General features: G+C 42.6%; 1 protein-coding gene across 6 annotated transcripts in view; it reads left to right on the top strand.

The window, feature by feature from the left end:
* The window catches only part of Ptprg (protein tyrosine phosphatase receptor type G), a 681,254-nt gene that overhangs the window by 404,140 nt on the left and 262,816 nt on the right, over positions 1–14,298 (top strand). For all 6 annotated transcript variants that reach the window (XM_021181278.2, XM_021181279.2, XM_029468960.1 and 3 more), the window contains one exon: positions 2,710–2,858. In XM_021181278.2, the coding sequence (XP_021036937.1) occupies positions 2,710–2,858 (149 nt within the window). The remainder of the gene's footprint in view (positions 1–2,709; positions 2,859–14,298) is intronic.

Raw genomic sequence — 14,298 nt, forward strand, 5'->3', positions numbered from 1 at the left:
TTTGCTTCCATGCTTCTGAAGCAAGATTGCATCTGTAGAAATCATACCGAGCTAGAATAATCGACAGCACTTAAGACACTGCTGGGGGGGGGGGGTGCCTGTGTGTTTCTGCACTGACCTGAAAGGCACATGGAGATGTTGTATAGCACTTTAGAAAGTATTTTATAATAGCTTTATACCCATCAATTTGAGTACATAGCTTTATATGTGTTCAACTTTGTAATAATTTTGATAATATTCTTCCATGTAGTAGCAGGCCATCTACCTGTTTTAATATTTTCAAATGGCTAAAACATAGAAGGCGGCTGGAGAAGTGTCTCACTGGGTAAAGTGTTTGCCTCACAAGAGTGAGGACCTGACTTTAGATTCCCAGTACCTGTATAAAGGGTGAGTGAGATTGTACCTTCTTGTCATCTCAGTGCTGGGAGATTGAGGGAAGAGGACTCAGGGCTCACTGACCTGCAAGCCCAGCCAATCAAAGAACACCAGGTTCAGTGAGAGGATCTTCCTCTCAAAATAAGCTAAAGGGCTGCTATTGAGGAAGACACCTGACATGGACCTCTGACCTCTATACTGATGCTCACCGTATATACACATGCTCACGGGAACACACACACACACACACACACACACACACACACACACGTGCACAATCAGAAGAATAATACTTTATTATGCATAAAAATTCCATTGAGTTCCAAGTTTCATTGTGGTTAAATAACGCTTTTGTATAATGTAGTCTCATTTGTTCATTTGCATATGGTCTCTTTCTGCTTCTATCCTACCAAGTCTCCACCAGAGGCTCAATGCTCTCAAATCCTAAAATATTTACTAATGGCCATTAAAGGGAAAGTGTGCCGACCTCTATTCTAAAGCATGCCCCAAACAGAGCAGCACTGGAGCAATGCCATAGCTTGTTTAATTGGCACAAGAAACGCTTGCTTTTACTTCATTTTATCCTTTAATGCACTGTCCCAGTAATTGAACGTTTGCTGTGTATTTTTCAAAAGTTGGTGAACAAGTGCCTTTTGAATGCAATAAAGGGGGATTGATGTGATCAGGGCTCCTTCTTTCCCCACTAATGCTTCCTTTCCATAGCAAAGCACTGAGACTAATTGCCCTGTTTCAGAAATGGGTCATTAGTCTAGTCCCTATCTTTTATGCGGACCTAATTCTCATGCAGGATTCCTCTGCAAGGCTGTGACTGGGACCTTTTTAGGAAGAGGAGACAATGAGAACCGAGTGCTTCCCCTTCTCCAACACAGGCTTGCCTTTGGTCCTAAGCCAATCAGCGTATCGATTGGCAGCTTCCATGTATTTAGCAGCCAATAAGAATTTGTTGAATGAATGAATCAACTTTAGAGGGAACAAAGAGGAGAGTGAGCCTGGAGCAGTTTAAAAGAGAAACTTTTGTATGAATTTAGATAATCACATTCCCCTCACATAAACTAAAGCTTTATTGGAATGGAAATCCAAATGATTCTTGAATTCCTGGTCTTGGGGTTGGAGGAAGAGAGCTACTTTTTTAGTATTTGGGTTTTGAATTGGTCGATGTCTTTATGTTGTGGATGTTTTGATGGGTTGTCATGATCTGAGCATAATTTTCTTATGCATGGAGTTAAAGAAAGCAGGAGAGGAAATAGAATTATGGGCCAATATTTTCGTGAATTACTATTGATGAGGTTGTGCGCTGCACTGCTGGGCATGGGAAGTAATGATGAAAGTGGCCGTCCACAGCTCTGGCTGGCTGTTCACTGTTGTTGCCTTAATAGAGAACAAGACTCCAAATCCTTTTTAGTGCTCAGTTGCCTAAGGTTTTATTGTTGTTGTCTTGTTGTTTGTTTTTATTTTGTTTTGTTTTAGTCAAAGAGACATGCCTGTCACATGTGGCTTATTGTATGTTTCTCATCTGGTTTCTTGAATCCTGGGGCAGCTTCAAGAACCAGTGCTTCAGAAGTGTCTTGCTTTCTGGAAATATCTCCATTTTCTCCTATATATTAAATGGGATGTCTCAGTCTTAAAACTATTGTGGTGACTCTTTGCCACAATAGGGAGATGTAACCAGATTTCTGTCCCCCCACCCCTTCAAGGACACCAAAATATATCCCAGAAGAGGCTAAATTGGGGAATTGGGGCATTTAGTAGTCTCATTTACAAAGCATGGGGATTGGTGACTTGAAGGAATGTGAGCGACCTCCACATGTCTACATGGTGACTTCCCACAGCTGTGCACAGCTGTAATTCCCACTTCAGTTACTCTTGAATTCACTGTGTTCTAGTACCTTTTGAGACCAGGGTGCCATGCGTCATTAGGACTGAATGACGTACAGGTTGCTGACTCAGAAAGGATAGGCTGGGATCATGAAGTCCAATAATCCTCCCCTCCCTCTTCTTCCCCAGTGGCCTACAAACCCAACTTCTGGAGTCTCTTGTAAGCAGTCACAGCCATTGTGATGAAGGTGGCTGTAAGGCTCAGAGGATAGCGCTATATAACAAGAACCAATTAGTGCTCCAGGAGCCTTCTATAGCACCACCTTATTTACTGAAACCACTGGTTTTGACCTGTCTTATAGGAATGTGAGAAAGTGATCCACACCTTGGTAATCATAAACTTGACTAAAAGAATCAATGAACAAAAACAAAACAACAAAACTTACGTTTGTGTTTGAAACTCACTTTTCTTTCCTTCCCTTCCTTCCCATTTGACAGTTGCCATCCTGCTGAAAGACGATTATTTTGTGAGTGGTGCTGGACTGCCTGGCAGATTCAAAGCTGAGAAGGTGGAGTTTCACTGGGGCCACAGCAATGGCTCCGCTGGCTCAGAGCATAGCATCAATGGCCGGAGGTTTCCTGTGGAGGTGAGAGAAACTGGGGATCCCTGGGATTCTTCTTGTTGGAGGCTGTGTCCTTACCTCAGTCATTATGCAGGCTAGATGGACATTCCCTGCATTCTTCTCAGGAAACCCTCTGTGGCAAGCACAACAGAGAGCTTCCCACAAGTCTCTTCTTTGCTATAGAGGAGAGTCCTAAAGCACTCTAACTTGCCTGCTTAGGGATCCTTCATTCCCTTTGACACAGTCTCTCTTTTCAATCTGCTTCTAGCACCCTCTTTTCTGTGATGGTGACATTTTATGTGATGCTTAGAAGACTTTCTTGTCACTCTTTAGAAAATGAAAAGGCTGGTGATATGGAAAGAAGTCTCAGAATCTTCTCTGAGGTGTGACCTTCTTTGAAGAGTTTGTTTTGGGTTTTGGTCCCTTCCAGCAGGATGTGACTATTGATGGTATGAGCCACTGTCATCTTTTCTTAGAACTGATGGTAACACTGTTTCATTCCTCAAGCATTGTGAGGCCATCTTTTCACAAAGCCAGGCTGGCAACCAGAAGGCCATGGTACTGATGTATAGAATTGACAAAGGAGTCCTGTCGAAACCATACCTTCATTAGTGTCACCTGGCATATGACATGTATTGTGAGCCCCTTTTGCTTTCTAAGTGTGTTTTAGTTTTATTCTGTTGGGATAACACGTGCTGATTGGCTTGATGCCTATATGCTAAGCCTGACTGGCTTGTGGCCGATCTCACTAGATATGCAGGTAGTCCCTAGGGAATGCTGGGCTGTTCTAACCACAGGAATCAGATAACAGAATATCATTTTCAGCAACAAATGTTTCTCAATTTGTGTCCTGCTTTGATAGTCTGATAAATGTTTGGGACCCTCTTCATAATGAAAATACATGTATTTCACATGTATGTATGACGTATACAGCATTAGGTATATTACCTAGCTCTTTCAGCCTGTTTATGACCCTTGGGTGAGAACTCATGTAAGTTGGAACAGGCACTGGTATCTCTGCTGTGGAGTGCTTTTGAGCTCAATGGGACAGTCTTTCTGCCTCAGCATTTCCGCCTGTACTCTCACGACACAGACCATTTAGATCCAAGAATGTGTGAAGCTTTTACCCCAGCAGTGTGCCGAAAGTTCCATGCGCCGCTCTGCCTGTCTGTTCCTTCCTGCACTACCTCTGTGTGGAGATTATGTAGATCCTGCAGACAGCCTCACTGCTACCAGACTGCTGCAGATGAACCTCAATTGGGTCCTCGATCTGCAGTAAAACGGGGTTCCGGTGGTTATAGGCGGGCAAGGAATTGGTGAGAAGGGGGTGACAAATATGAACACAAGGGAATGTGATATCTGAATGTAATTTTGTCAAAGTCAGTTTTATATTACAGGAAACAAAGAAATTAAGTGATACATTAAGGGCATTCAAGGTACATTGAAGTTTTCTGATGCAAAATTACTTTGACAACAAAACAGTGGGAGTGCCTATTTAAAAGCTAATGGAAACCAGCTGGGATAAAATCAATGTTAACAATTGGGATCAAAAGCAGCCCCACCTAAAGTCAGCTTAATCTTAGAAGTCAGGGTCACACCCTTGCCATAGTTCCAATTCTAGTCTATTGTATAGTCCACCTTCCCCCTAGGCCATTGTAAATCCCTGTGTATGGGTGTAACTCAGCTATCTATAGTTCTAAGTTTTTACTCTAGTTCCTTCTTAGACCATAAGCTTCCTTCTTCCTAGATAACTGTAAATTCTTGCATATGAGAGTAGCTTGGCTATTATCCTAAGTGATTGTGTGTGTGTGTGTGGGGGGGGGGGTTCTACTAATAAGTAATGTAGTCTGCCACACATAATTATAATGAAGATTCTAAGTATACTTTGCTAAGCTTGCCCTGAGATTTCTAACTCTTACCCAGTAAAATGTTGTAAGAAAGCATGCAAGACCCTCCACACTATCGCAGGGACAAATCTGGGGCATTCTAGCTATGGGAATGCCAAATTTCCAAGAGACTAAGTTTCCATGAACTTCTCACCTCAGGACTGCCTCAGGTTTTTGGGGCCTGTCATGCGTGTCACTACTGGAGTGGATGTAGCACCAGACAACCTCTGCTTCCATCACAAGTTGCTGCCTGTGAGACTCCGGACACCCCTCTTCATTATTGACTTTCTGGTATAGCTCATAGACCTTAGTCACACCCACATCTCCCAAGTTCGCTGCAATGGATATTTGAAAGGTTCTAGACAATGTAATTAGAGAAGAGGAAACGTGATTAGGTCTGGAGATCCTGGGTACAGGAGCTTGTGAGGTTCCCAAGAGTCAGTTCTTACTCATTTAAGTGTGGACTGTGTACAGTAATGTCTGGCCTAGTGCTGGTAGCTGGGGCAGGGCAGCTTACTAAGACCTGTTCCTTCAAATCTTTTGGGCTTGGGCTGGCTGTCGCACTTTTTCCTCTGTCTAGAGAGCGGGTGATAAGGCTAGTTACACTATCAGACAAGGTAACACAAAGAACTTCTTTACAGGCAATCCCAAGACACCATGTTGGGGCAGGGTGGTGTTTCCGAACTGGCCTTATGGACAGTTTATTTTCTCTTGACAAGGATTCTCTAGTTTCCTGAAGGATCAGACACCAAAACCCGTAGATGAAAACATATACATGCATGAATGCATATCTGCATGCATTTATACACACGCTCACATGTATCATAGTATCACCTACACTGAGATAGATCTCTCTCTTACATACTGTTCCTAGAGACACCAGAAGTAACTACTCTGAAAAAGTGATTGATGTTTTCTATGATTTGTTTAATTAATTTGTAGCAGCCAAATCTCCCCTGTACACCCTTGTCTGTAGGACTCCCTCTCCTGGTCACACTAATTATATGAGTCCGAGGAGAGTTTCAACTTAATGGGCCCTCCTGCCCTGAAAATAGAATGCGTCACTTCTAAGAAGTCTTACCTTTATTTATACATGGCAAATTTCCTTCCTAGTATCACAGTTCCATGGTGTGGGCTTTCTCTTCTGGTCTCACCCCACCTCCCCTTCCAATGGGCAGTGCAGGTTGAAGGGCTGGTATAATACCAGCTTTGCTCTGAAACCTCCTTATTCAAAACAAAAGAACTGTGCTCTGGAGCAGGATGGGGAGGTGGGGCTTGTTCTTCATGTGCAATCACACCCTCTACCTCGAGGGCGGTTCATCATGCGCACACTGTGTACAGCTGCGACCTATGTTTTCTTTGAAGCTTTGGGTTTTGAAAGCTCTTTGACTTTTCTATTGCTTAAAGATGACACTAATACACTGTGGTACTGGTGATGCCCAGGCTTACTGTCTGGTCAAGCTGCTTGGGTTCTTGGCTTTCGGATGGCATTATAGAGTAAACCTGCCTGTGTGAAGCTGATTCCTCATGCCCAGCTGGTTCATAGCTTGCTTTCATAAACTGTGATAACATGTTGATGTTCTTCGTGGTATATTTGGAGGTACTTAAGTTGCAGGGATTAAAGGCAATTGGATCCAATTTAACTGTAAAATATGCACATGAAAGTTGCTCACTTCTGTCTCAAATGTGTATGTAAAACTTTGCGATAGCTTGCCTTACTAAAGTTCTTTATTTACACTAGCTCTTCCTGGTAATCCTGTCTGAGCATCTCAGAGTCAGCTTATTTCATATGGAATGAAACACGAGGACTTGACTGCTCCTGGGTAAGGGTTCGGGAGAAGGTTTATTGTGGACAGGAGGGAGGAAACAGCCAGAGCCATCTGGAAGGATCCTGACTGAGCATGGCCAGCAAGCTGAACTGGGCCATAAGAGGAGGGAACAGAGATAAAGAAAGGAAGTCAAAGAGAGAAAAAGGAGAGGAGAGAGAACTAGGAGACAAGAGGCCAGGAGTAAGCCCAGAGACCAGGAGGCAGAGAACAGAAGAGTACAGTGGATCAGGAGGGTACTTAGCCAAAATGGCTGAATTATATAAGGAAGAGAAATTGGGGACCAGAAATGAAGCCCATCCACTGGGAGGGAGGGCTTTCTGGTGAGGGACAGGTGAGAAGTTCTGGGAGGAGCCACAGGTACCAGCCTCTTTGATATGTTAACAAGTACCTCAGCTCACCATTTGTCCAGGGTTTCTTTGAGACCTAACATGTATCTACATTATATTCCAAGAAAAGTTTCAGTTTATTGTGGAAAAATAGCTCTGCATCCCCGGTATCATTTTTGTATGTGCCATGTATAAATGTGACTCTGTGTTATTAGAATGTTAAGGTCAGAGCCAAAGCTCTGGCAGCCCTAACAAGGTAGACTGGGCCATTTGTCCTCAAAAGGCCTATTAAATATATTTTATAAAGTGTAGCCCCATTGGGAAATAGAACAAAGAGGCCTGATCAAGTCCATTGTCAGAGTTCTGACATGAAGTTTATGCTCAAGTAGAGGGAAGAAGACCTCCTAGCTAAGCTGTCCTGGTTCATCTACGGCCCCTCCCACCACCACCTTCCAGGTTTCAGTCTCTTTTTCCACTGTGGAGCTTCGGAGCTGCAGAGCTGTAGAGATGGTTCAGTTGATACAGTATGTGTAGCCTGAGTTTGGTCCCTCATACCCTTGTGAAAAAGCCAGCTATGTTGACATATAAGTCCTCATCTTGTGTAGCCCGCTTAGCCTAATTGGTAAGGTTCCAGACAATGGGAGCCCTTGTATCAAAAGAAATAGGGTGATTAGTTTCTGAGCAGTGACACTTTTGATTGTCTGGACTGCGCAAGTGGAGATACATACCTTACTTGCAGAGAAATCTCTTTTTGGGAAATAGACTTCCTCTCTGGTTCACCAGGTTCCAGCCTTTTCCTTCTCCCAGCAAGTAGTTCCTGAGCATATTCCAGCATGGGGAGGGTATTGTTTTAATAGTCTGGTAACAAAAGGGATGGGCACAGTGTACCTTAATTCCTGCCATTGCAGTTAGAAAGAGGCATTGTTGAGGATGTCAGTGAGGTTGGTGGAGTGGGACCAATGGGACCGCCCTCCCTACGACCTCTCCGAGAACAACAATCATCTTTTCTGATGGTTTGGCGGCCATTGTTACTGTTGCCAGTGGTATGCTACTGGTTTCTAGTTGAGGTCAGGATCCTGGTAATGTGCCAGTGTATGTAATAACCGTCTGTATAAGAAGCCATCCAGCCCACAGATGTCACTAGTGTCACATGTGTGAGCTGCCAGAGCAAAAAAAAAAAACAAAAAGAAAAGCATGCATTTAGTGGGATTAAGCCCCCTTCATCTTGGGGACACTAACCATAAACACTTTAAATACTGAGAACTTTGTTTCTTGTGCAGTAACTGTGGCCTCTTGTGTTGGTTACAAAAGCAATGTACCTTGTGGTTTGACATATAGCTCAACCCCATAATTTCAGCAACTGTGGCAGGCTTCTGCCCTGCAGGCTGAATTTTAAGCATGTGTCTGATCAGAACCTGGTCCTGCTCCCTGAGGGTAAACTGCAACAAAGCCAACCTTGTAGATTTTGCTCCTTCCCATGAATCCTTTGAAAATACCTATGCCTTTTAGGCATCCACAGTTTAGACCTGTCTCCATTTTCCTGGCTGAAATCCTAGATATGGACTTATAGTAGATTGGAGCCAGTCTAATTGTTAACTAGAAAGTCACTATACAGTCCACTCAAAGTCAGTGCTTTTCAAAAGCCAGCTATTTTTCTTTCTTTCCTTCCTTCCTTTTTCCTTCCTTTCCTCTTCCTCTTCCTCTTCCTCTTCCTCTTCCTCTTCCTCTTCCTCTCCTCTCTTCTCTTCTCTTCCCTTTTTTCCTGTAAAATCAAACTCAGAAAAGTAATTAGGAGTGACTGCAGTGTCCTGTTGTAGGACAGACCCGTCCTTGGGTATGCTCTGCTGCCCTGCATCAGTTTCCTTGCTGACTGACGGTTTCTTTGTATGTTCTGCCTTACAGATGTTAGTGACACACAAGTAGAACTGGAAGCCACTTGCCTGCCTCCAGATGTTTGTGTTGTGGAGGTGACACTGCAGGCGACCAATCGCTGAGCCATAGTGCCCTTTCAGTTGTTATAGATGGACTCCGAAGCAGAGGGACATGGTGCCAAGAGGGGAAGGATCTTGGAGATAGTGATGGAGATAAAGATTAAGGGATGACTCTGATCCTGCTGTGAGAGCAGAACTATGCAAAGGTCCCAAGGTTGGTGACATTGTGTCACCATGAGTGTTGTCATAGGCAAAGGGGACTTTGCTTATGTGAGGTAGTATAGATTCAAACTATTCTGGTGAAAGGGACAGTAGTGTTAGAATGGCTCAGTCTTTGTTTTGTGGCTCTGGACGTCATTGCTTCTGCAGTTCTCCTAAGAATGTTAATTTCTGTTTCTCCTTTCCTTGTACCATATTCCTTCCTTGGCCTGTGGTTGATTCTGTAACTGACAGTTCCTAACACACAAACAGGAATGGAATCATGGCACATGTCTACTAATAATTGAAGTTGGAGTGAATTCAAAGGAAAACCTCTAGACAGAACATCCGAGAGCTCCATTAAAGTGGAGGTTCATTGCGTGCTTGTTGTCTGAGGTAATTAAAATCGTATTTATTACAATAAGAGATTACAGGAGTTGTTGATTCAGACTTTTTATGAGTTGAAGTCTTCAATAAGCTTAAATGATCCAAATTGATTATCTGTGCCCTTCCCAGCTAGACTCACAGCTGGTTTGCTTCAGCTCTAGTTAGGGCATCTTAGCAAGTACCGAGAAACAAAGACTTCCTTCTTACTATGTTTCATGTACACATTACCATATGTTACAGGGTGACAATTTGTTATCTCAGACTCTGGAGGCCAGATGTTTTAGGATCTCCAATCTTTTTTAAGAAAGGCTCCTGTGTGTGTCTGTAAATAGCTTCATGTCTCTTCACATCAGGTTTCATCACCAAATAAGTTCTATCAAATAAATAAATAAATAAATAAATAAATGCAGCAAGATCCCTTTTGATCTTGGAGAACTGTGCCATCAGGTGGTTCTTGTGTCCCATGTATGGCTTCATTGTTTTATTACAGAGAGTCCTGGTCACTGTAGCCCTGACGCAACATATTGACTGTTTTTCTGTCTGCAAGACTGAATGTCTTTTGGTGTTTTTCTGAACCTCTTCTGACAGTATGCTATGAACATTCTGGGTCAGGGTGAGGGACTGTCCAGTTCTCGGCTGACTTCTTTTCGTGTTTCCTTCTCCCATATTCTGTTTGGCCTTGTATCTGCCTTTTCTCCCTCTTTCCCCAGCCGTGCCCAGGAGAGCCCTATCTGCTCACAGCCTGCCTGCCCACACAGAGCAAGACCCACAGCTTCCCTTTGATGAAACACATCTTGCATCTGCCTTGGAGTCCCTCTGCCTCTCTCTGGCAAGATAGTGTGTGCTATGACCCCTAGGTTCCGGCTCAGGAGTTCCACGTCCACCTTCCGTCTGCTAAGCCCGAGCACAACTGACCCATGGTATCACCCTCTCCACCCACTGCATGCATGGTAGTGTCTTTACAGCTCAAATAATTGTCAGAGCATCTGCACATGTCCCACTTTGATCTCTGGCCTCCATAGTTTGATGTGGTCTTAATGTTAGCTCCACTCCTTTCTGCATTCTGCTGAGGATAAATTTAAGCACAGGCATGCCTTCATAAAGGTTTATGCCATATTCTAGTATATTAAGGGATTTGAAGCATCTTCCACTTTAAAAATTAAACTGCTCACTTATGTATGTGTGTATGTATGTATGAAAATGCCACAATGATGGCTATCACTTTGTATAGCAACAATAAATAATAAAGGAGAAATCAGTTCAGCTTTATTTAACAATATCTGTTTAAAATTTTTCTTTCATTTGGTGTGTGTGTTTAGAGCACACGTGGAAGTCAGAAGGCAACTTGCAGGACTAGTTTCTCTCTTTGACCATGTAAATCTTTAGTGTTTTATCTCAGGTTGTCAAGCTTGGCCAAGGCAAGAGCCTTTACCCACAGAGTCATTTCACTGGCCCCTAACACAGTATCTTTTTAAACTTATATGAGAATTACCCTTTTCCTTTATTAGTATGGCAGTATTTCCTTTCCTTTTGGAAATGCTGGTTTAAGTATTTCTACTCTCTGGTTGACAGTTCAAATGTCCATATGTCCTCAGAGGACACAAGGACTGTTTTGACATTTCTGTCATCTTGAAAATCATACTGGCACCTTGCTTATTCAGAACTACTTGTTTAAGGTCCTTATGAACTTGGTAGCATCTTGATTTGTCACCAGAGAGAACATCCCTGAAGGGGTACTGAACCATGTTCTGTTAATGATAATGCTATCTCCCCCCCAACCCATCCCCCACTTTTCTATATACAACAAAATCCTTAGAATCCTTCTGAAACAAACTTTCTTTACGGAGTCCATTGTCTTGCTTGCCTTTCTGTTGGATGTTGAGGGTACTGTAGGGCTACTTCTATGCTTTCCTGGTGTCTGTTGGTTATTTGCTCTGAAGTGACGTCTGTCAAATGTCCATGGGTCTTCCTGAAACTTAGATGTTGACTTTGTTACCATAAAGAGTCTATTTAAAAGTCTAGTGTTCCCTTGGGCTTAGCTGTCCTTTGTCTGTCATATATAGGAGTCTTCTCAGTGGTTCCGTTGATGTGGGTTGTTACAGAGGTTTCGTGAAGGGAAGGAACCTGTTCCCTGTGCAGTCAACAGCCATCCTTAGATGTGGACTAGGCTGAGGGCTGCTGGGAGATGTGTCACCCACATGTTGTCCCATGTTGCTAGTAGCTGACCCATTTTGAGACTTTTAACCAAGGACATGACAAACCTTGAAAACTAGACCAGTAGACCTAGTAGAATTGGAGTCCTACTTCAAGAAGAAGCCTGGTGACCCAGGGCCTTCAGACAGCCATGGAGAAGACTGGGAATGTAGTGTATGATGGGTGTGGAGAAATCATGTTATAAACAAATGTAATGAATACTGTGTGTGTTGAGAAATTTCAGATGTTTCTTCATTTGATTCCATATTGGGCTGTAGGGAAGCTCTAGTTCCATGCCCATCTTAATCTCAGAATGCCTGAACTCATGTAACACTGAGAGGTTTGACCCATATTGATGCTTAAGAGCTGTGGTTCTCAACCTTCCCAATGCTGCCACCCTTTAATACAGTTCCTCATGTTGGGGTGACCCCAACCACGAAATTATCTTTATTGCTACTTCATACTATAAATTTGGTACTGTTGTGAATCACAATATCTGATGTAAAAGAAGTCTGAAGGGCTACCCTACCCCCCACAGGGTTAAGACCCACAGATTGAGATGTGCCTCAGCTCAGGAGTCTGGGAAATGTAGGCCATGCTTGTTTATATTTGATGCATGATTCCCCTCCCCTCCCCCCCTTTCTCTCTTTCTCTTTTGACATTGCTTTGGTCAGTTTTTAAAATTATCCAAGAAATACTGTTGGATTCTTCATCTATAGTATAATAGGAAAGCAGAGGGGCTTCTAATGGTCGCAGATGAACCAGAGAGACCATATAAATGGTACAATATCTGTTGAGAATGTCTTAGTGTGTACCTAGGCTGACCAGTTCTGTCTAGCCCATGAGAGCTGCACCAGCTTAGAGCAAATGTCAGAGGAACCACACATTACTCTTCAGAGTTTTTATAATGCACACTAAAAGAGATAAGGAGAAACAGGTAGTTTGATTTACATCAAACCATTTATTTTATACAGATTATTTTATTATTATTTATCATAAAAGCTACTATAATTTTATTGATTTTAATAATCTGTTATATTTGCCCTAATATTATTCCAACATAAAACCAACTATAAAAAGTTATGACTGAGATCTCTTGCATTCTGTTTTTAATACTAAATCTTTGAAACTCAATTTTTCTTATTAATTTTTTTTATGGTAGGTGGAGCACACTGCCAGAGCATGTGGGTAGAGGTCTGAGGACAACTTGAGAGAACCATGCTCCTTCTGCCATGTGGGTCCCTGGGTTTACACTCAGCTCACCAGGCTTGGCAGCAAGGTTCATTACCTACAGAGCCATCTCACTGGCCAATTCATGAACAGCTTAGTTCTGTCTGGACAAACCACATTCGTATCTCATGTGCTCACTAGCCATGTGCAAGTTATGCCTCCAATGTGGAAACATGGAGGCTTACAGGCTCCAGACCATAATAATGGAGTTAGATTTAGAGTTAACAAGAAACTAATGGAAGTTATTCAAGAGGGGTTTCTGTCATGTTTGCTCTTTTAATAAGAACAAAAGAGGTCAAAGTAAATAAAGTAACTAATGATGTAGGATGAACAACTTGAAGGGTCTAATTCACAGCCTAACTACTCCAGGTCATAGTGAGATGCCTCCTAAACGATTATGCTGTAGCTGCTGAACCACTAGGGGTGAATGCAGGTTGGTATCTGTGTGATCTCTCGGGTAAGTTACTCCTGTATGATGTATCAGATAAGTGATTGTTTCACTGTAGTAACCATTTAGCATGGTCTCAGGCCTCGTATACTCACTCTTAACTCTGAACATTAAAGTATGTTAAAATACCAATAGGTTTTTACAGATCTTCTGTTTCATCTTGGGGTATACTGTCTTTATCATAGATACTTCAGCTGCATGTATCACAATTTATTTCTTCATATGCTTTCTGGTTTTTCTCTCTTTTTCCCCTTTGTAATGTTTATTGCTAGAACTCTGAGCTCGTTCTTTTCAGAATCCTTTTCCAACCTGAAGAACTCAAATAAAGCTGGCTGGCAAGACCTTTCTGCTCTAATGGCCGAGACCTCAGGCAGCCTGGTCACGTGGATTGTGAGTTCAAGTCCAGAGGATTTACTGGCTTGAGGCTCACACCCCCCAACACTCCCTTTTATTGTGTCCTGTCAAAACTGGAGCACAAAGGTTTCAAGCTACCTTAAATCTAAAGCCTTTAGCTCCTTCTTTAGTGCCACCGCCTTTCAGAAGGGAGGGACAGTCAGAAAGATTTATAAGGAATAGAAAGAAGTCAAGTTTGAAAGAAAGTCTATTTGCTCTTACTCCTTTAAATCCCTGGCAGAGAAATTCACAGCATCCCTGAAAAGGACAGGAAGGACATTCTGAAGGCTTCCGAACTGCATTGTATGCCTGGCACTGTGTTCAAAGACGACTGTGTTCTGGAAACATCTATGGGAATCTATGAGCACTAGCTAGACAAATTCAGCAAAACTGAATTGTATGTAAAAAAAAAAAACCAAAAAGAAAGAAATGTTCTCTCTTGAGTTGTTGACCATTTTTTAAATGACAGGACTTTAAAACTCAGATTAAAATGTGGAGGATAACTTGTAAACCCCAGCTCTTACCATTGACATATACCTCTCACATCTGACTTTCTCCATTAAAGCCTGGCAGCTTTACTGTAGCACAGCCAGTCTTTCAGATACATTTCTTAGTTGTCTGTCAATATTTAGCATTCCAAGAT

This window comes from Mus caroli, chromosome 14 (assembly GCF_900094665.2).
Source record: "Mus caroli chromosome 14, CAROLI_EIJ_v1.1, whole genome shotgun sequence".
Classification (NCBI taxonomy): domain Eukaryota; kingdom Metazoa; phylum Chordata; class Mammalia; order Rodentia; family Muridae; genus Mus; species Mus caroli.